Below are 20500 nucleotides of genomic sequence, written 5' to 3' on the forward strand. Positions count from 1 at the left end.
CTTCCCTGATAATGTCTCTGACTTCAGTCCATAGTTCTTCTGGTTCTCTGTCAACTAAGCTTAAAGTCTCAAATCTGTTCCTTATTTGATCTTTATATGCTTGTGGGATGTTATTTAAGTTGTGTTTTGGCATTATGATTTCTTTGTTGGTCTTCTTTAGCTTTACTCTGATTTTCAATATGACCAGTTCATGATCTGTACCACAGTCTGCTCCTGGTCTTCTTTCTGTAGAAAGTATGGAACTTCTCCATCTTCTGCTACCAATTATATAATCAATTTGATTCCTATATTGACCATCTGGTGATGTCCATGTGTACAGTCGTCTTTTTGGTTGCTCAAAACATGTGTTTGCAAGAAACAAATCATTGGCTTCACAGAATTCAATAAGTCTTTCTCCTGCTTCATTTCTGTCTCCTAAGCCCCATCTCCCCACAATTCCTAGTTCTTTTCTATTCCCTACTTTTGCATTCCAGCCCCCCATGATTATCATCACATCTTGTTTTGGTGTGTGATCAATTTCTTCCTGTACTTCTGCGTAAAATCTGTCCAATTCCTCCTCTTCTGCATTTGCCATTGGAGCATAGACTATAAAGTTATCAGATTGAATAAGCTGTATAATACATCTCAAACAGACAGTCTGGTCCTTTGCAGTCTCAGCACTGATCCTTATACAGTAGGCTGTAGTCTTCTCCTGCTGATATATGATGCATCCAGTCTTGGCAAATACCGTATATTCCGGCGTATAAGACGACTGGGCGTATAAGATGACCCCCAACTTTTCCAGTTAAAATATAGAGTTTGGGATATACTCGCCATATAAGACTACCCCTGCTTATGACATGCAGGTACTTAGCAGGAAAACTGTCACTTATAAACTTATAAATATTAATATTTGGATTGTGCAGTTGTTTTGTTTTTGTGCCTAGGAATTACCACCAAAAACTGGGGAAAGATGTGAGAAATCTTTTTTTTAAAAGCAACATTAAATGCCTAGACTCTAGTTTCCAACACTATGGAGTATTTATTGATTGATTAAGAGAATTTATATCCTGCCGTTTTGCTGTTAAAAACAGAGCTCAGCACAGCTTACAAATATAGTAAAAACAATAAAAATACACAATCAGAGAAAAACAAGCCAAAATGTTAGGAAAAGGAGTCTTTCACACCACATGCTCAGTTCTAAATACTGTTGCAGCAACTTTTACAAGTTCCTCCAGTATTCCACTGGTGCAGGCACTCAGACATTCAAAGTACTGTATGTTTCTTAGGTTTTATAAAAGCAGAGCTTTGCTTAACTCAAAATTTCTTCTCCCTTTGATAACCACATCTACACAGGTTCCACCTCCATACTCAAAATGAAACTGAGCCTGGAAGTGTACAACAACCCCACACATACCTTGCTATCAATGCCAGGATGTCTGTCTTATCGACTACTCTCCTGCTCCCCCCCCACACACACACACACCGGGCATCATGAAAGACCCAGTCCTGGGCTCAGAAAGAAAATAAATATCTGGTCCTCTTCAAAGTATTGATAAGCCTCTTGTTTTAATTGAAATAATAATTATAAATTCTTGTTCTTATCACTAATGGGAGTTAATTATCTTGCATATGCTGCTGTTGCTTCTATGGCTGTAACGGAGTGAGGTTAAAGATAAGTGAAATGCAAATAGGAAAAAAAAATACAGAAGGCAGTAACACTTTCCTAAATGTAATACCATACCAACCACAACAAGATTCCTATAAGGCAAAAAACTAAGCATCTCACAACCAGTCAGGATTCCTAACCAAAAACCAAAAATAGGATAAATGAAGAAATATTTATATAAGCATAACTATCAAATATATTTATTATTTACACAAACTGTAAAGATATTTATAGTGCAATCCTAAATTTATTTATTCAGAAGCAAGTCCCAGCATATTCAATGGGGCTTACTCAAACAGGGACAGAAATGCAACCTCAAGTGATAAGCAACTTCATTCACACAACCCAAAATTCCGAATCATGCCACTTTACACTGTTTTGCAACTGTTTATACTTGTTTTTATGGTTATTGGATTTTAAATGGCTTTATTTCTTGTTGTGAGCTGCCTTGGTTTGCAACCCTACCTCACAGGGGTGTTGGAAAGACTCCATACACGCACACGCACACACTGCAGATGTATAAATACATACAGCCCATATAATAGTTTATTGTCAAACCAATTGGTCATTGCAGAAAAATCAGTATTAGTTTTTTAAAAATCAGTATTAGTTTCCTACAGAATAAAAACTGCAATACCTAAGTAAGCCCTGCCTACTTGCTTTAAAATAGGACTGGGGGGGGGGGCAGAAAGAGAACACAAACACAATTCTTTTTTACATTCACTCCAAAGTCCCATTGATTTTCAGCACATTCATAATCATGTCTACTCAAAAGTAATTCCTACTGAATTCAATAGGATTTACTCTGGACATATGGGATTAGCACTGTTTTTACCCCCAAAAGCAACTATTGGGAAGGTTTTCAAAACACTGCCCAGGATCTGACTCCTACACACAACAGGGGGAAAAACTGAAATGTATATACCTACCCAATTTATGAGATTTTCAGATAAACAGGAGGGGAAACCACCATTTTCTGGCCTCGCAATGAGGTTTTGCAGACACTGCCACCAAACAAACACTTCACTGATTGGCTGAAATCCTGAACGGGCGGGGTTAAAGCTACGAAGTGCTATACAGTAGTTTAAAAAAAGATTTAACCGGGGGGGGGGTGCCTGACGTTTTTATATATATATCGAGAACCGCACCACCTAGAAACTTAATTTTTTTTTTAAATGAAAGCTGAGAATCCGGGCCACCTAAGGGGCTAGCCGGGTGCCGGGTGGCATGCTTAGAATCCGGGTAAAACCCAGCTATCCAGGCAGTATGGCAACCCTAATAAGACGACACCCGGCGTATAAGACGACCCCCGACTTTGGAGAAGATTTTCCAGGGTTAAAAAGTCGTCTTATACGCCGGAATATACGGTACTATGTTCCCAGCTCAATATTTGTTGTTGTTGTTGTTGTTGTTGTTGTTGTTATTATTATTATTAGCTTAAATAGTGATTGGTGAACTCTTTTTAGCTTGATTGATTGGGTCAGCAATTAAAAAACATATTTGCGAACATTCTTTGGGGCAACTTTTTTTGGCAACAGTTCTAAATTTATTATTCTGCACCATATTGACTTTCACACAAATTGTAAGCACACCCCAAGGGGGATCTTTATGACTCCAGGGAAATGTGGGCAACCCCAGACAAGCTTTGTAGCCTTGGGACCAAAGGAGCTGAGGAATCCCTGAGCTAGGTAACCTCCCCAACCCAAACAGCCTGTAATTTCTGCAAAGGCTTTTTTGTTAACCTTGTTATCGTATGGGGATGCCAAATAACTTTAGAATCCTTAGTCTTGTTAAATGCAAACTACAGTTTTCAAACATTGTCCTGTTCAAATAGATGTTTCTGTTAATCTGAGTAGTTAGTTATCATTTTATACTAAAGAAATACTTATTGTGGTTTTACAGATTTTCCACACCTTCATCATTTTTTTATTACTTATATATGCCACCTTTTAAAAAAAGGCTTACAGTTAAAAATACTAAGTGTGTAATGTGATCATGCTTGCTTTCTGAAGCAAGTAGGGCAGAATGTTCATTTTATCATGACCAAATTGTGCAAAAAAATGAATGTCCTAAGCAGAATGTCTTGAATGATCATTTCGATGGCTGATCTTTTGGTAATTTAAGTTTTGTGCTGCAGTATGCCTGTGAAAAATTAAACATAACTTTTTCTGAAGTTAACAAGCCTGATCTGGAAATTTGTGATTATGCTGGCATATAGCTTCTTTTTTAGTCCCGTGTCTTGTTCACTTTAATGTATCTTTGTTAGAAAAAAGGGCAAGTAGTATCAAATTTCAATACAAGAAGTTTCAAAACAGTTGTTCACTGTCAAAAAAACACACACCACAGTTTTAATGCCAAATTTTATTGGGTAAAGGTGATTTTTTTCAGTTCAAAACTTATATTTATTTATTACAGGTGGGAAGGACCGAAGAAGTGGCCTCATTCTGACAATTCCATTATGCCTTGAACAAACAAATATGGATGAGCTGAGTGTTACTTTAGACTACCTGCTAAGCATTCCAAGGTGACTCTATGGGTGTGCCCTTTTAAAGCTCTATATATTCTTATTTTGTTTCTATCCTTAGATTTTCTTGAGGTGGTCTTAATTCATTATGTGAGATATGACTTAAATACAAAACTGTTCGGAAAGTTCTTAGAAAGAACAATGAAATGCTTTTTATGTTCTTGGGTGCGCTACTGATAATGCTTAAGCAAGTAAAGAGAGAATTATAGATGTTGTGATACCACTATATTATATTTTGAATATCTGTCCTTTTTTGCAGTGAAAAGTGTAAAGCTAGAGGATTTACTGTTATAGTGGATGGTAGAAAATCGCAATGGAATGTTGTCAAGACTGTTGTGTTAATGCTACAGGTAAGATGTTTTCATGAATTTGTAGTGAATTAAGATCTGTGGAGATTAATCAATCTATATTTTAGGCCACCATGGTGCTTACTTTCTGGGGAAGTAGGCCATACATAATTTTATAGGTTTACAGTGTGGAGTATGTTTATAAACGCATAACAAATCATGATTGGTTGTTATTTGTAGAAGCTGAAGCGAGTCTTCGGCTCACATGCTCTGTCCTTCACATACAAGGGAAGGGATTGATAAGTTGCAAATTGCAAATGCAAAGATTATTAGTTTTCTATTTTGTCTAAGTGCAGGAAACCATGATTTGTGGAAACTGTAACAAATCGCTTTCCTTTCTGTTCCGGTTTATGAATAAATTAAAAGGATACTTCTCATCTCTCATGTGTGAAAGAGGAATTGTGTGATCCTGAAGCTGTCCACAGCATGAGCACATAATGAAAAACCATGGCTTGTCACTGTCTGAGCCTCATAACTAGGCCAGCATGTTTGTAGTTTGGGATTTTTTTATTAAAGGCATTTAGATTCCCTGGAGAACTGATAGTCACTACTTTCTCAGAGATCAGAGTTGTCTTGCGTGCTTGGAAGGGTGCACCCAATAAAGAACAGTAGATACAAGGAAGTTATATTGCTTGCTTCTCATGAGAAAGTGTTCTATAGAAAATGAGAGTCGATAGAGTGTTGAAGCTTATTGATGCGTAGATCTTTCAGTGATCATCCACACTTCTCAGTTTCAGTAGAGGCTGTAGCAAGGATGAGGTAGTTTGTAAGCATCCCTAGAAATCTTAAAATTGCCTCTAATGGTACAAACTATATAGAAAAGGGATTGGATTTTGATGTTTATTATCTCAAGTCAGTGTTATTTCTTTTCTGCAATTTTTGCAATTTTTCTTCCTCTAGTACAGGAAAGTAGTGTTTCATATTTTTGGGGAAACAGATGGGAAAGAGGGGTTCTTAAAAATCAAAATGGGGAGAAATAAAGACCTGAACAACTAAATTTAGTTACTTGGTGGTCCTCCATGAGCTTTTGTCAACCTTTACCAGGGATCAAACCTCTTCCCAATAGAAGTCTGGCAGGAGTCATCTCTGTTTAGATGTCTTCAGACACACAGTACTGTTCAGACAGGACTTTGGAACATGTTTTTTTTATTTTACCAACCACTTTTATTGGCATGTCACCAATGTTTTTGTTGGTGTTATTGTAGAATTATGTTTCCATGTTGCATGCCACAAAAATTTTCTATGAAAGTCCTGTTTATAATTATTTAAATAAACATACATAAAATTGGGAAGAGGCTGCATTTGAAATCTACTGCAACAATTGCCTATTATTTATTGTCCTTGCATGAACTGTCCTCTACTTTAAAGTTGCTATTTCTAAAGAGCCCAAAGTGGGCACTTTCCCTCTTGGCTTTATGAAAATCTTTAATAGATATTGACTTAATGAGGTTTGACATTTTGACCCCAAACCATTTTTGTCAAGTGACAAGGTGTATTACTTTCTTCCTTTTTAGTTCTGTTTGAATGCTCTTTTACAGGATGTGTTCTGTCAAGTTCATTGAATAAAAAGCACTTTGTTCTTGCTGTCTGTCTATTTAATATGTGTGTTTTCACAAAATTGTGAAGCAACTTGACAGGCAGGGGAAACAACTGTGAACCATGAGCACTTTTAAACTGTTCTCATTTGTGAGGAAAGGCTATCCTGTTACATGGGTGGAATATAGAATCTAAACAGTGTGAAAAAAGGCTGACCTTACCATGTTATCTACCATGTGAAGCAAAGCATTTTATGGTTGTTACTTAAATGAAATAAGTTTGAAGGCTCTGGCCTCTTTATTAAAAGATATATTTATCATACTCTGATATTGAGCATACATACATAGGCTGGGAATAAGTCCAATTGAGCTCAGTGGATCTTACTCCTGAGTGTATAGGATTGCATTGTTAGTGTGTGTTTCAGGTTGCTTAAAACTAATTTTAATGGTCCCAACATCTTATCAGTCTATGGCAGGCTTGCTTTATTCAGAGTGAAACTCTTAAGTGTGGTTTCTATACAGCAGACACTGAGTCCAGCAGTTAAGCTACACCTTAACTCTCTCTGCACAGATGCCATGTTAAGGAGTTGACCCCCCCTCCATATTAGCACACAGAAATTTAAGGTTCAGGGATGAGTATTAGGCAAGTAAATTTGGCAAATATATTTCCTTTACTTCACAGAATTTGAACATTACAGAAAATAAAATAAATGAAATTAATCAATAACATAGAAGCATTATAAAATAGTGAATGGGCGGAAGAATGGCAAATGCAATTCAATATAAACAAGTGTAAAATTATGCATATTGGAGCAAAAAATCTTAATTTCACATATACGCTCATGGGGTCTGAACTGGCAGTGACCGACCAGGAGAGAGACCTTGGGGTTGTAGTGGACAGCACAATGAAAATGTTGACCCAGTGTGCGGCAGCTGTGAAAAAGGCAAATTCCATGCTAGCAATAATTAGGAAAGGTATTGAAAATAAAACAGCCGATATCATAATGCCGTTGTATAAATCTATGGTGCGGCCGCATTTGGAATACTGTGTACAGTTCTGGTCGCCTCATCTCAAAAAGCATATTATAGAGTTGGAAAAGGTTCAGAAGAGGGCAACCAGAATGATCAAGGGGATGGAGCGACTCCCTTACGAGGAAAGGTTGCAGCATTTGGGGCTTTTTAGTTTAGAGAAAAGGCGGGTCAGAGGAGACATGATAGAAGTGTATAAAATTATGCATGGCATTGAGAAAGTGGATAGAGAAAAGTTCTTCTCCCTCTCTCATAATACTAGAACTCGTGGATATCCAAAGAAGCTGAATGTTGGAAGATTCAGGACAGACAGAAGGAAGTACTTCTTTACTCAGCGCATAGTTAAACTATGGAATTTGCTCCCACAAGATGCAGTAATGGCCACCAGCTTGGATGGCTTTAAAAGAAGATTAGACAAATTCATGGAGGACAGGGCTATCAATGGCTACTAGCCATGATGGCTGTGCTGTGCCACCCTAGTCAGAGGCAGCATGCTTCTGAAAACCAGTTGCCGGAAGCCTCAGAAGGGGAGAGTGTTCTTGCACTCGGGTCCTGCTTGCGGGCTTCCCCCAGGCACCTGGTTGGCCACTGTGAGAACAGGATGCTGGACTAGATGCGCCACTGGCCTAATCCAGCAGGCTCTTCTTATGTTCTTATGTTCTTAATACAGTTGCTGTTATTACAGTTCTAAACTATTAATGCAGAGCTGAGAAGCCCTATTAAATCATAATTACCTGAATCAACAAGACTGTCTAGGATGCAAACAAGGTGCAAAAAGAAGATGCTCAAAGGAAAGGATATTTAAAGTAAATCTGTCTTTTGAAGAAGAAAAATTATGATGCAGGCCTAAACATTCCTAAATCGCTAAGTTTCGCAATTATCAAAGACAGTCAAAGCTACATTCTACAAAATATTCCAGGTAAATGAAAGACTTTGATCAATTATATGCCAAGGTAACATATAGGCTGGCCCTAGGCATGCCAGGGTCCTTGGGCACCAGCTTGCCCTGGGCCCCTTTGCTCCCCTTCCTCGATTCGCGGAAGCAGCCATGGGAGGGATCGCAGGACAGGAGCTTCCGAGCCACCCGCCATCCCCCCACTTGACCTACCTTTCTCTCCGCTGTTTTTTGCGACTGCTTGCACTGCGCATGCAGGTTTGCCATCAATCAAGATGGCGGCCTAGGTTTCCCTAAGGGACTGAAGCCTCTGCCGCCATCTTGGTTGATGGCAGCAATGCTCGTGTGTAACACACATGCGTGCCATCAACCAAGATGGTGGCAGAGGCTTCAGCCCCTTAGGGAAACCTTGGCCACCATCTTGATTGATGGCATACCGCAAAAAACAGCGGAGAGAAAGGTAGGTGTCAGGCCCAGGATGTGACTCAGGAACCAGACCAACGGCTGTAGTTAATTCGTGTTTTATTAGGGTAATGTCCAAACAAAGACTGCGTTTTCTCATGAAGCAATACAGGGATACAGGTCCTGCGGCATTGGGAGAAAGTTGACAGAGCAAGGGACTTCTTCCCGCCTGTTCTTTAAGAAGGGGCCAAACGGTCCTCCTTAACTGCCCCTCAGGTACTGCCCGCCTTCCCCCCCTTCTCTCCTGTCTTTTCAGCTGTCTGCGTGTGCGCGGTGAGGGGGGAAGCATCACCCCCTCCTCTTCTGAAGTTTCCGATTCCAGGATGGGGGATAGGGGAGGGGCTGATGGTAAACTGCCTCCCCGCTTTTCGGCTGTGAGCAGCCCTCCCTCTTTCCCCTCTTGCTCTGAGCCTGAAAGAGGGGGAGGCGTGAGAATTTCAAGGGAGGGCTCAGGCTCCCCGTCGCTAAGCGACCTTATCACTGGCAGTTCCTCTGTTTCGTCTTCGCTCCAAAGGGGGGAAGTTCCTCCCCCTTCCCTCTGCCATCCATCCGAATACTCTTCTCCCAACTCTCCGGGATCCAGCTCCCCGGGATTGGGACCCCAGCTCTGCCTTCCGACAGTAGGTGAACCAGGGAAATGGTGGGCGGCTCGGAAGCTCCTGTCCTGCTTCCGCAGATCGCGGAAGGGGAGTGGAGGGGCCCCTGTAGCTCCAGGGGCCAGTGCCCCACCTGGCCGCCCTTTAGAACCTGCCCTGAACATACATTGCAACTTTTGCAACAATTTTTATTAAATGTAGTGTACTATCATCAAAGAGAAATAACTGTAGGCACATCTAATAGAAATATGTCAAATACGAACAGTTGCTATTTTATTATCAAAACTTAGATTATATTAATATGAGAATGTGTTTGGTTCGCATTGGTGAATAGTAAATAATATCAATGTTAAAAATAATATTCACTGTGAATACAACTTATTTAGCTGATCTACAAATGTGGATGGATTGAGTTTAGCCAATTCAGGGCTTTCTTTGTACAACAGGAGATGCGGATCTAGTGTTCAAGATAAAGAAATGGGGAGTAGTGGTGTCCCAGTCTGGTTTGCAAATCTATTCTGTCTCTGAAGGACATCACAAACATGGACAGATGCCTTCCATTCCCAATATGATTATTTTAATTGAGCTGCATTGGGGTCAGGAAAATCAGCTATGGAGCCTGGCCCAGTGTCTCTGGAATCAGTCGAAATGGGTGCAAAAATGAGTGCAGAAGTGGTATATTTACGTTCTTTAGTCTGTCCAGTGGTCCGTGGAGTCTGACTCGCTCACTGATTGTTGCCTGTAGATTTTAAACTCTTCTGAGGAACAAACTGATAAGTGCCAGTTTCGTTGTCCACCACTGTTTTTGTTGTTGAAGTGCTAGAAAGAGCATTGAAATTGTCCGTCAACCTAGATTACCGTATAGTAAGCAAAGTATTGTATTACATTAAGATTTTTAGCCAACTGTAGCATAAATAGAAACATGATGTTCTGTAGTTGATGATGGTTTTAATTTTGTATCTTTCATCTTCTTAGAATGTTGTTCCAGCAGAGGTATCACTTGTCTGTGTAGTAAAACCAGATGAATTCTGGGACAAGAAGGTTACACATTTTTGCTTTTGGAAAGAGAAAGATAGACTTGGATTTGAGGTATGTGTGTTTGTTTTTTCATTTGTCAGGCCTGAACACCAGAGTTAGCCTACAACTGCATGCAATAAATAAAAATTGGTAACTCCTAACAAACACTAATATATAAAGCAATTGCTGAATGATTCATTGGATGTTACAACAAAAATCATTGCAATCAGTTTGCAGTACTATGGCATATTGGTTAGTAAGTGGATTTAGTCTGATCCTTAGCTCCTTGTCTCAAGATCTGCAGAACATTTTCTGTTTCTAGAGAACATCATCACTTGAAAGATGAGACTTCACTGCCATGAATTTAACTGATTTCTGTTAGCCGATATGATAGACACTCAGATTTTTTTAAAGATTATTTTTTGTTTGTCTGAATTGCAGTCTATTTTAGCTATGTATAAGTTATTAGGGGTCAAATCGCATATACTCTACTTTGTTCACTTCACAAATCCTTCTGCTCCCCCCTTCCCTTCCTTTTCTTGTTCCTTCCTACTCATCTGATAGTGAAAGAACAACACTGTGCAGTGTGAAGTAAGGGTGTGCAAAATATTGAATGACTCAAGAACTGAAGTGTGCCCACTTTGGACAGATTCAGCTTTTATCAGAGCCAAAGCAGGATTTCTCTCCCATAATCTTAACCAAAGTGGGACCTCCAAAGCAGTTTGAGGGATTCAGATGCTTAAAATAGTATGCAGACTTTGTCTGCTAAAAGCAAAACTTTATCTCAGATCTTCCCAAAAAAGAAAATGCCAGGATGGGGAGAAGCAATGGGGAAGTTCTTTTTGACTAACAAGTCTAGCTGTTGCTATTATTTCCTTGCAAAAGCAACCTAAAGCTACTTACAGCAATAATAAGACGCTAAAACCAATTACAACAAAGTAATAAACCAAAAACTCATATGTACAGAGGTCTTGCAAAACCTGCCACACTTCTAATCAGAGGGAATGGATTTTACCAAGGCTCTCCAATCACAGAACTTTGGGGAAGGGATGTTGAGATAACGTATGCTTGTTCTTATGTGTTCTATGCTCTTTGCTACTTCCGTTTGTAGTGCTTGGAAAAGTTTGGACATTAAAGTCTTTCTGTCTCTCTGCCACATTTTCAAAGAGCCACTCCTGTCAAATCAGGTTTGCATTTTGTTTCTTTGACTTTTAGTGCCAACTGAGCAGCACCCAAGTGTGAAGCATATTTTTTTCATCACACTCCCTGGCCCCTGCACTCAGTCTTCTGAAGTTTTGCAGGCCACTTTCTTAGGGGTACGTCTACTATGGATGCAAAAATTGTTTCCACACAAAACCACAGGGAGGATATTGAGTCCCTTCTAGTTGTCTCTCTTCTCCCACCACCGCCACCACCCAACTTTAAAGACACCAAGCACAAAAGCCCCTGGAACTATTTGTCTGTAAATTTGCAGGTTTCTAGCCTAGCGGCACCCATCTCTTCTGTGTTCTTTTCATACAAATTGCCCACAGAACAGTAACTGAAATAAAATGAATCCCTTTTTTTTAACTGCCCCAAATAGGTTACAGATCCTGTCTTTGCAGAATAACGGTTGCAGTTACCCTTCTGACATTTGACATGATGCATCCTCTTAGAAGGGGCTAGCAAATCTGAAACAGTTATGCGCCCCCTCCCCCAGATTTTAGGGTAGAAACATGCTCACTGTTCTACCGGTTCCAGGGTGTCTCCACCTCTGCTCTGAAAACAGGAGTACACGATGCTAGTCAAACCTTGCGCCTTTTACTGTAAAATCTGGTGGGAGCAGCTTGAATGTATTTTTTAAAATTCAACTTTAAAGAGATTTTGCAACTGATCAGCAGATCAACCTGTCCCCCCTCCAGGTATGGCTAATGGAACCCTTTCCTGGCAACTAGTGTGTTCATGGCCATAGATTCTTCCTTTTTAAAGGTGTTTAGCAGAAGATCCCCTGGACCTGTTTGCCTTTCAATTGGCAGGTCTTGCCCACTCACAAGGGGTTACCTGTAAATTTCATCCAATTGTGTCAAAAAGAATAATAAATATAAAGAAAAATAATGAGAAAAAGTCATAGCCTTTTCAAAATGTAATCCATAATAGTGGGGAGGCATACCTTGGCCTTTTGAAAACCGTAATATGTATTTTCAGGACCCAAACTATTCCTATGACTGTGATTTGTTTTAAACTGTTTTTAATACTGAATTTTAAATTGCTGTAACCCAACCAGACACCTTATGGTGAAGCATGGGCAAGAAATCAAATTAATAAAATTCACAATACAGCTTCATTTTTCCAAATCGGGATTCAGACCAAACCTAATTAGGCTGCTTTCTGAACCACTGAATTGGGTCTGACAACATCTGGAAGGCACCACGTTAGCTACCCTTGCCGTAGTGAAATACATATTCTGAAGTTGTTTCATAGTGGTTTAGCCCATGCCACCTTGACCCTTGTTTTACCTGTAAGAATTGTAAAAAAGGCAAGCTTCTGTAGTTTGAAATCTACTTCTGATAAAAAGTTTCCCACGTGACTGATCAATGCTCTATGACTTGGCACTGACAACTTTCCAGACATATTTAACAGAATGCCTAAAGTAAAAATCTGAAGTACTAATGAGCCTGGGTTAATACCCAGATTCTAGCACTTTCAGATATATGGGCAGTTTTTATTATTTGACTTGAAGGACTGACTCAGTATCAGTCATTTAATCATAAAAATGTATTTAATTATATTTGGGATACAGAGGCATTTAATTAAGAATCTTGTGGTGGCCATGTGGATAATTTCTGCTGCTATAGCTGAACCTCAATTATGAACATAACCCTGTAAATTTAAATTATAGAAAATTACTGCACTGAAATTTGCATGTGTTGGTTTCAGTAATTGAGTTACACTATAGTCAGTTGAAAATGCAACAGGAAACTAGAGAACTAATTGGTGTGTGTGTTTTTCATGAGAATGTTTCAAATGGCCTAGCTATTTAAATGGCTAGTACCTGTGATATGTTCACAGTGAGAGATTTTCATGGGCAAGGTGTGAGAACTTGTGGCTATGGCATAAAGAAACAAAAGAATGCTACACAAGAACTGACTTTGTGGTGTTTTTATAGATAAGCTTGTTGAGGGAATGCATTTCATGTCATTCTAGTACAAAAGTATCCAGTTTTTCTGTTGCAATAAACAAATGTCCACTCAGAAGTAAGTCCCATGGAATTGAGCCTTATTCCCAGCTAAGTGTGTGTAGGACTGCAATCTTAAAGTGTTAATTTATGAAAGTGAATTGCTGTCAGTTGGAATCCCAATTCTCCCTGTTTCCACTGGTTTGCTTTTCGAGCAGGGGAGATAGAGATTGTCCAAGAAACAAAGGGAAAGTAGAACATTCAATAACATTGGATTTTTTTCTTATAACATGCTTGGTTACTGCAAAATTGCCTCTTGATTATTTTGATACATTCCTCTTAGTTGTATTTTTAAATATGACTTCAGATATAAACTGTCAAATTAGCACTTTGAAAATCAAAACTATGCGAAGGCAAGAGATCTGACCTGTTTTCCGTCTCATGAGTATAGTAGAATGTGTTTTAAAAGATTTAGATTTGGAATCTAGAGACATAGTCAAGGAAGCAGAAATGCTTTAAGAATACAATAAATGAATTTTAACTTATTTCTATTTAGTCTAGTTAATAGAATTTTATTCGTAGACTAGGGGGGCAGAGCCTCCCTGCTTGCTTTGCTCGCCAACCCTCCATCCCCCAACACACACACATCAGGCACCCCTAAACCTTACCTGCCTTCCGCCTGCCCAGGCCGCCACAACCCTTGCCCTGCCTCAGCCACTTACCGGCCTTCCACCCCCCTGGCCTGGAGCAAAGCTGCTTCCCCGCCTAGGCTGCTTACCAGCCTCCTGATGGGGTTGCTATTGAAAAGTCACTGTTGGATACAACACATACTTTTTTGGCTGATGCAGACGTAGTAGATATTTGGCAAATGAGGTATATGAATGGCATAATAACTAAGAGCTGTGCCGGAACTCACTCCCTTTTACAAGATAATTTGGCAGGCTTTGTCCAGCCAGGGCACATCAATATTTTCTTCAAAATGTCAAGGGGAACATAAATGGAGGGAAAGGAAACCACTAATTTGAAAGGGCATTCTGAGTATAAGATTTTTTTTAAAAAAATTCATGTGTCATCAGTCTTATGGATAGTTCATCTAGATATGCTAAGTAAAATTTTACTACTACTTTCAACTGTTTGCAGAATTGGAAAGGGTGACTTTTTATATCTGTAGTACTGCAATACTAGAAAGAGGAACTAAACTTGAAAGCTGCCAGGGAGGAATTTGATAGATTGGTTTCGCAGTCTTAGGCTGGGTTCTTATGCTACTCCCACAATGTAGGAACTGAAAAGGTACCTCTGCTTTCTGTGTTGGTTGGTGACATGTGAAGCTTTGGATCATGGGGGGTTAGCCCGTTTTTCAGCTCCTTCCTATACTAGTTTAGCCCAGTTTCTAGAGGGTTGACACTGGTGTGGAAAAGAGCTGCAGTAAGAGATCCATCCTTGTCCAAGATTTCCCATATTACCATAACAGTATGGGAAGAAGCAGCATTTCAGCAACTCCAAACACTACTTAAGAAAACTGCAAGTATCTTATGTTTAGTTGGTAACTATGAAGAAACTCTTCAAAGTGCACCATATGCATATCTGCTTGATGGGATGGACTTGGGAATTCAGTTAAACTTCTGTGTAAGCATGTATAGAATTGCAGTTAAATTCTGGTTGGTGCTGTTGTCAACAGTTGGATTAAAACTAAGAATTAAATGTTTAAAATTCAAAATTAAGCATTGTTAGTCAGTAAATTAATTGTTGAAAACACAGTATAGTGTTCTTTGATATTCCTATCTATACAATGAATATTGTACTGGTAATTTTCATATATAAATTTTAATATTTCCAATAATATGTGTAAGAATTACTTATGTGAGTGGCAGTAGTGGTAGTGCTTGTATTATATGCTCTGTGCTCTAACATTTTTTTCTGTGAAGAACCATTTCTGTGTGTGTTTCCTCTTGGGATCACTGGGCTACAGGCAGGAACAAAATCCACTATTGTTTACTGTGTTTTGGGCAACGTTTTTGGGGTGAAAAGAAGGGTAGAATCATTGTAGCTATAGTTAAGGCTTGAGTTTATTATTTTTAAATAAATTAGTATTATTTTAGTAATTAATAAATTACTATCTGCCAATAAATCTTGGCAGATAGCTGTGAAAAGAGCCAGTCTTGCTTCTATTTTCCTTTATATTGAGCATCATCATCTAACCAAAGTTAAATACTTTTAAATCCCATTGATATCAATAAGCACCTGCTTAAACATCTCTTCATTAATTTTATTACGACTTAAAAGTGTTTGCATTTGACTGGATAGTACCCACGGGTATTGTCTTTAACAAGATCCTTGGCTTATCTGATGATGGTGTAGTCATTAACAAAATTGACAATTGGAATAATTTCATGAAATTCACATTTCTTCAAAGGATAAAGACCTTTGCTACTTCAGTAGGATTTCATTAACATTAGCAAAATTGCAGCTGCCTGTTGATACGAAGCTCTTGGAATTAGAACCACTGGGGGAATCTGATTAGAGCGGTATCACCACCATTCTTGCTAGCCATGAATCGTGCCATGGGGTGGCCACTGGAAGCCAAAAGGGAAATTAGAGACCTCGGGTATAAATTATTGATGCTGTTTATTTATGCTACCATCTGTCCAGTTCTATCTTTATTCTCTAAGAAGTTTAATCTTTGCACTATAAATTGATATTGCATCCAACTCAGTTGCCAGATAAGCCATTTGTATCCAGGTTTATCTTATTTTACATTTTTTAAAAAAAAAAATTAATGTAAGACTGGAAAGTTGGAAAATATGTAATGCTGAACCCTTTGTATTATTATTGATACTAAAGCATTTTCGCATCTCGTGGAAGTGAAGTATAAATTTGCATAAGGAGCAGAAAAAAGCATTTGATGTGAATGTCTTCCCTCTGGAGAGGAGAAGAGCTGATATAATTATGGTGGTTAATGTGATTTCTGAGGGGAGAGCAGTTCTGCACTTGAGATGCAAAGGATGGATGAAACTAAAACACAGCTTTTAATGCAATGTTCCTGAACATTTTGGAAATTATTTTAAAAAACAGCATGATGTCTAAATCAAATTTATCACAAACGTATTTAAGGATATCTAATTAGGAAAAATCACTTTTTAAAATGTATGCAGCCTGGCTGCTGAAAAGTTGAGACAATCTGAAATGTGAAATGTTAATGGATATATCTTGGTAATGCAGCAATCATATTTCATGAATAATTACCTTCTTTGATCTATGTGATTTGGTGTACACCATTGCCAGGTCACTTATTGCTTTAAGGTTCAGATGTGAAAGGATAGCCCAGTGGCTTGTGTTGAGACTTCTAGCTGTCTAAGATTAATATGCATATTTAAACATATAGTCCCGTTCTAAAGCAAGTTTGAAAAGCATGGCTCCTGTTTAAAACAAGATAGTCAGAAGTCCTACTGGGTACACAAGTCCTTCATAACAGTGAACCTCCTTAGGCCATAACAGTGAACCTCCTTAGGCTAGTGGCTGTAATTCTCTTGGTGTTACTTAACAATGTTTATATGGCACAGGTTCAGTATCAACAGTTTACCATAATTTGTTTTGCTAAATTCACCAGAGCTTTAAAAATTCAAGGTTGAAACATCTCTTACAAACCAGGCAGAACCTTCTATATCTCAGATGCATTTAAAGTGCTTTCAACAGGAAAACTCTTCATTTTATTATCAGTTATTTATTGTTCTTTTTATAAAAAATGACATATTTTAAAATATTTAATTGCTACTTAAGAGTATGCTACCAGAAATGAACATAGCATAATTGGGGGAGTACAGCATATCCACCAGCCATGCTGATAGCATCTACCTTCTCCATGGAGGGGAAAAATAGAAATCAGTTGCTACTCTCAAGGTTAGGCTACATTTTCCCATATGACCCTCTACTATTTTGGGTGTGACAAAACTGTATTATACTATATTATACTGGAGAGGCTTTGCTTTCTTGAAGAGTAAATGAAAATATAATAACCAGGCTAAGTACAACTAGCCAAGGAAATGTATTTTAATTGTGGTCACCAGGTGCTTCTAAAACAGTCAGTTGCTCAAACTGGAGAATTAGGAAGGGTATCCAATATGGTGTTCTCCAGATGTTAAGCAGTACAACTTTAGTCATCTCTGACCAATGGTCATGCTGGCTGAGGGTGATAGGAGTTTGTATCCAAAGCATCTGGAGAACATCACCTTGTAGTCTATATGGTAACACACAGTTTTTCAGTCAAATTAGACATGATGCTTCTCATGTAATTTGGTTGTGCATAGTATTTTTTAAAACTAAAAAATCACAATAGAGGATGGCCTGAGCTGAATTGGGACTAGGAAGAGGAGGCAAATTAACCATTTGTCTCCATTGGAATTGCCCCTTCCCTCTGTGTTTGCTAATTGCCAATGTGAACTTTCTATCATGAATAGCAAGGGTGGGAGGTGGATGGCCTGATTACATTTGGGACAGTAGTGAGGCAAAGAGTTAAATACACATATGCTACGGTCCCGAATTTGTTTCAGCCACCTGTGATTGCTATTTTAGTTAAACAGAGGAAAGCTATGTAGCGCTAAATAACGTGGTACAATCCATGTCTAGTTTGGCCGTCAGTATATATATTTGGCAGGAAGATTCACTTAAAAGAGTTTTTAGTTGTTGAGTCTTTCGGTCATGCAAAATAAAGTATATCCATCTAATTGTTTGTATAACCTATAGTTCCCTTAGACTGGAGGAATTTTCTGATGGGGGGTGGAGGAAGGAGATGGGATATGTTTCCCTCTCTGTTTCAGAAACAAACAAGCTATAAAAGCAACACATTTGGCTAATGCATATCTCCAACAAAACTTGTTTCACATCCATGTATTAACATACTGAAATATTTATAGTTAGTTTATGAGTAGCATGCCTTAACTATAAATATAATAATGAATTATGTGCATGGAACTGAGATCTAGCAAATCAAAGCTCATAGTAACTTAGTACAAAATGCTTCTTCATATGCTGAACTAGTAAATGAGTTCAGGGATTGTAAGCTCTTACGGTGGAGGAAAGGGAGGTTTTATGAAGGCTGGAACTAAAACAGTCTTTAGGTCAGCTTGTTCTGAAACCTTGGCCATTGCTTCTGTGCTAAGCAGAATGGAAAGAGGGCATTTTATAGGGGAGAAGCAGAGTGTGGGCTGCTTAACTTTTCTCCCACACACTGCTTTTCCCTGTAATTCCTCCCCAGCCCATTTTCCCCAGTCAAGTATTTAGGATAGCAAGTACATGTCTAGAACTGGATGGATGCAGGAGATGCAGAGGAAAAGCCATAAAAACAAATGCCAAATACCACCTCCCTGCAAATTGCCCTTCCTGATGCTACATAGTGTGAGTTGGCTGCAGAACCTATAACTTTCATGTTGCTGGAGAAACTCATTAGCTTGGGTTATATTCCACCTTGTTGTTGAAGGCAGGAAAGACAAGTTGAGGGAAGTAGGTCACTCCCAGTATTCCTCAGTTCACTTCCCTGCCTTCATCAAAGTGGTCCCAGTCAGTATTTGCTCCTGTCTTTGTCCTCAGCCTTTGCCCAGTTTCTTACTCCTTTCTTGTTCCTAAACCTTTTTTACTGATATCCTGCTGCTCCTTTACTGTCAGCCATTATTTTCTCTCCCCACAGCCCAACTTGAAGCATCTCCCCTTTTCTCCACTTCAACACTCTCTCGGTCCCTTCTTTGGAAAAAAAAAGGTCTTTCCTCTCAGCTTCTCTTCCCCTCCTTTCCCTGGCTTTGCCACTTTGGCGAAGTTCTTTGAAGGCACCTGGGTCATGTTTTTTCCCCGCCATTAGTCCACAGCGCCTTCGTGTCAGACATGTGCATTGTACTGCACTTAATTTACCTCAGCTTCGTTTGTGCCAGTGGAACAGCCGTAGTGGCATCTGGCAGCTTTTTACCGGAGGCTTCTCCCAGCACTAGTTTTGCAGCAGCCTGTTAGGCAAAGCAGAAATCCTGCCATTTGGATTACTGCCCTGTCGGAGACAAGAATCTTGAGGTGAAAAGAGCGTACTTCATGAAGGCAGCAGACTCCACATCCACCCACCCTTCAGAGAAGCAAGTAGATAACTGCTCTTTACAATGTCAGTAATGGGAGGGAGATGGTTGCCTGCTCCATCACTGTGGTGTCCTGGGGGACCAAGGAATGCTTCAAGGGCTGTTTTCTACACACTTCTCTGGAGAGGAGGTTTTTGTTGGTTTTGCTGATTCACCTTCTATAGCCTGGCAGAGTGCCTCTGCCTTTTCTCATGGCAGGCAGTTACAGTCCCACACTGAGGGCACTGTACCCTCTAGCCAAGGATTTCTTCTCAGTCCAGAAATTCTCATATTAAAGAGGCACTAGTGGGAGAATTATCTAAGGAATTAAAGTCTCCGCATGTTACCACTGTGGCTGAAGCCAGTGCACCTCCCATCTCTAGGGGCAGACCTTCCAGACAACTTTTGCCACAGCCTAAGGGCTCTGCTCATAGCAGGCTACCATTCCTAGAGAGCACGCTACCACTCCTGCTTCTCCTAACCCTTTTATCACTGATAAGGATGTATCTGAGGATGCCTCTTTCAGGTCTCACCATGTCACCCCTACTATTGATGCAGACCCACTTGACCCCTTTCTGGATCTTGAATTGGAAGAAGGAATAAAGTGAGGGCTTGTTTGGGGATAAACACACATCCCATTGCCTATTATATTATTCTTTCTTTGTGCCATTAATAGGATTCTAGCCACTTTGGAGATTAACTCTTCACCTGCTGAGGCACCTCCAGTCTAGTCTAAAGGCACAGCAGTGCTACCTGAACCAAGTCCTCTGTCAAGCTCATTCCAGTGCCAGATCCCTTTAAGACTCTTACTAAGTCAGAGTGGGATGTACCTCTTCCATATCAAAAATCTGTATCCTTGGTTAATAAACTCTATAATCTGGATTCTGAGTTTACAGATCTGAAGATTCCAGCCATTGACCATCCAGTATCTGTACTTGTAGCCAAAAATACCTTGCCCAAAGATGGGGATGCCCAACTGAACAATCCCAATGAGAGACACCTTGACTATGCAATTAGAAGACCTCATAAGGCTGCAGCTTTGGATATGCATGCATCGTGCTCTGATTCTCTTTTCACCTGGGCAGGTCTTGTCTAGTTGGATGACGTCACTGACAACCCCAGTCAGAACCTGGACCATTTGCGTAAGTCCCTCCTGAAAGTTTCTAGTGCCACAGCCTATGTAGCTGATGCTACCTTAGATGCT

General features: G+C 39.5%; 1 protein-coding gene and 1 non-coding gene across 6 annotated transcripts in view; both read left to right on the plus strand.

Annotated features, from left to right (window-relative positions):
* LOC133390183 (SEC14 domain and spectrin repeat-containing protein 1) overlaps nt 1-20500 on the plus strand; it is an 84287-nt gene that overhangs the window by 15570 nt on the left and 48217 nt on the right. For all 5 annotated transcript variants that reach the window (XM_061638227.1, XM_061638224.1, XM_061638222.1 and 2 more), the window contains exons 5-7: nt 4064-4172; nt 4432-4522; nt 10012-10125. In XM_061638227.1, the coding sequence (XP_061494211.1) occupies nt 4064-4172; nt 4432-4522; nt 10012-10125 (314 nt within the window). The remainder of the gene's footprint in view (nt 1-4063; nt 4173-4431; nt 4523-10011; nt 10126-20500) is intronic.
* Nucleotides 16166-16271, plus strand: LOC133363538 (U6atac minor spliceosomal RNA). The gene has a single exon (XR_009757705.1). It is a non-coding gene; the product is annotated as a U6atac minor spliceosomal RNA (small nuclear RNA).

This window comes from Rhineura floridana, chromosome 8 (genome assembly GCF_030035675.1).
Source record: "Rhineura floridana isolate rRhiFlo1 chromosome 8, rRhiFlo1.hap2, whole genome shotgun sequence".
NCBI classification, from domain to species: domain Eukaryota; kingdom Metazoa; phylum Chordata; class Lepidosauria; order Squamata; family Rhineuridae; genus Rhineura; species Rhineura floridana.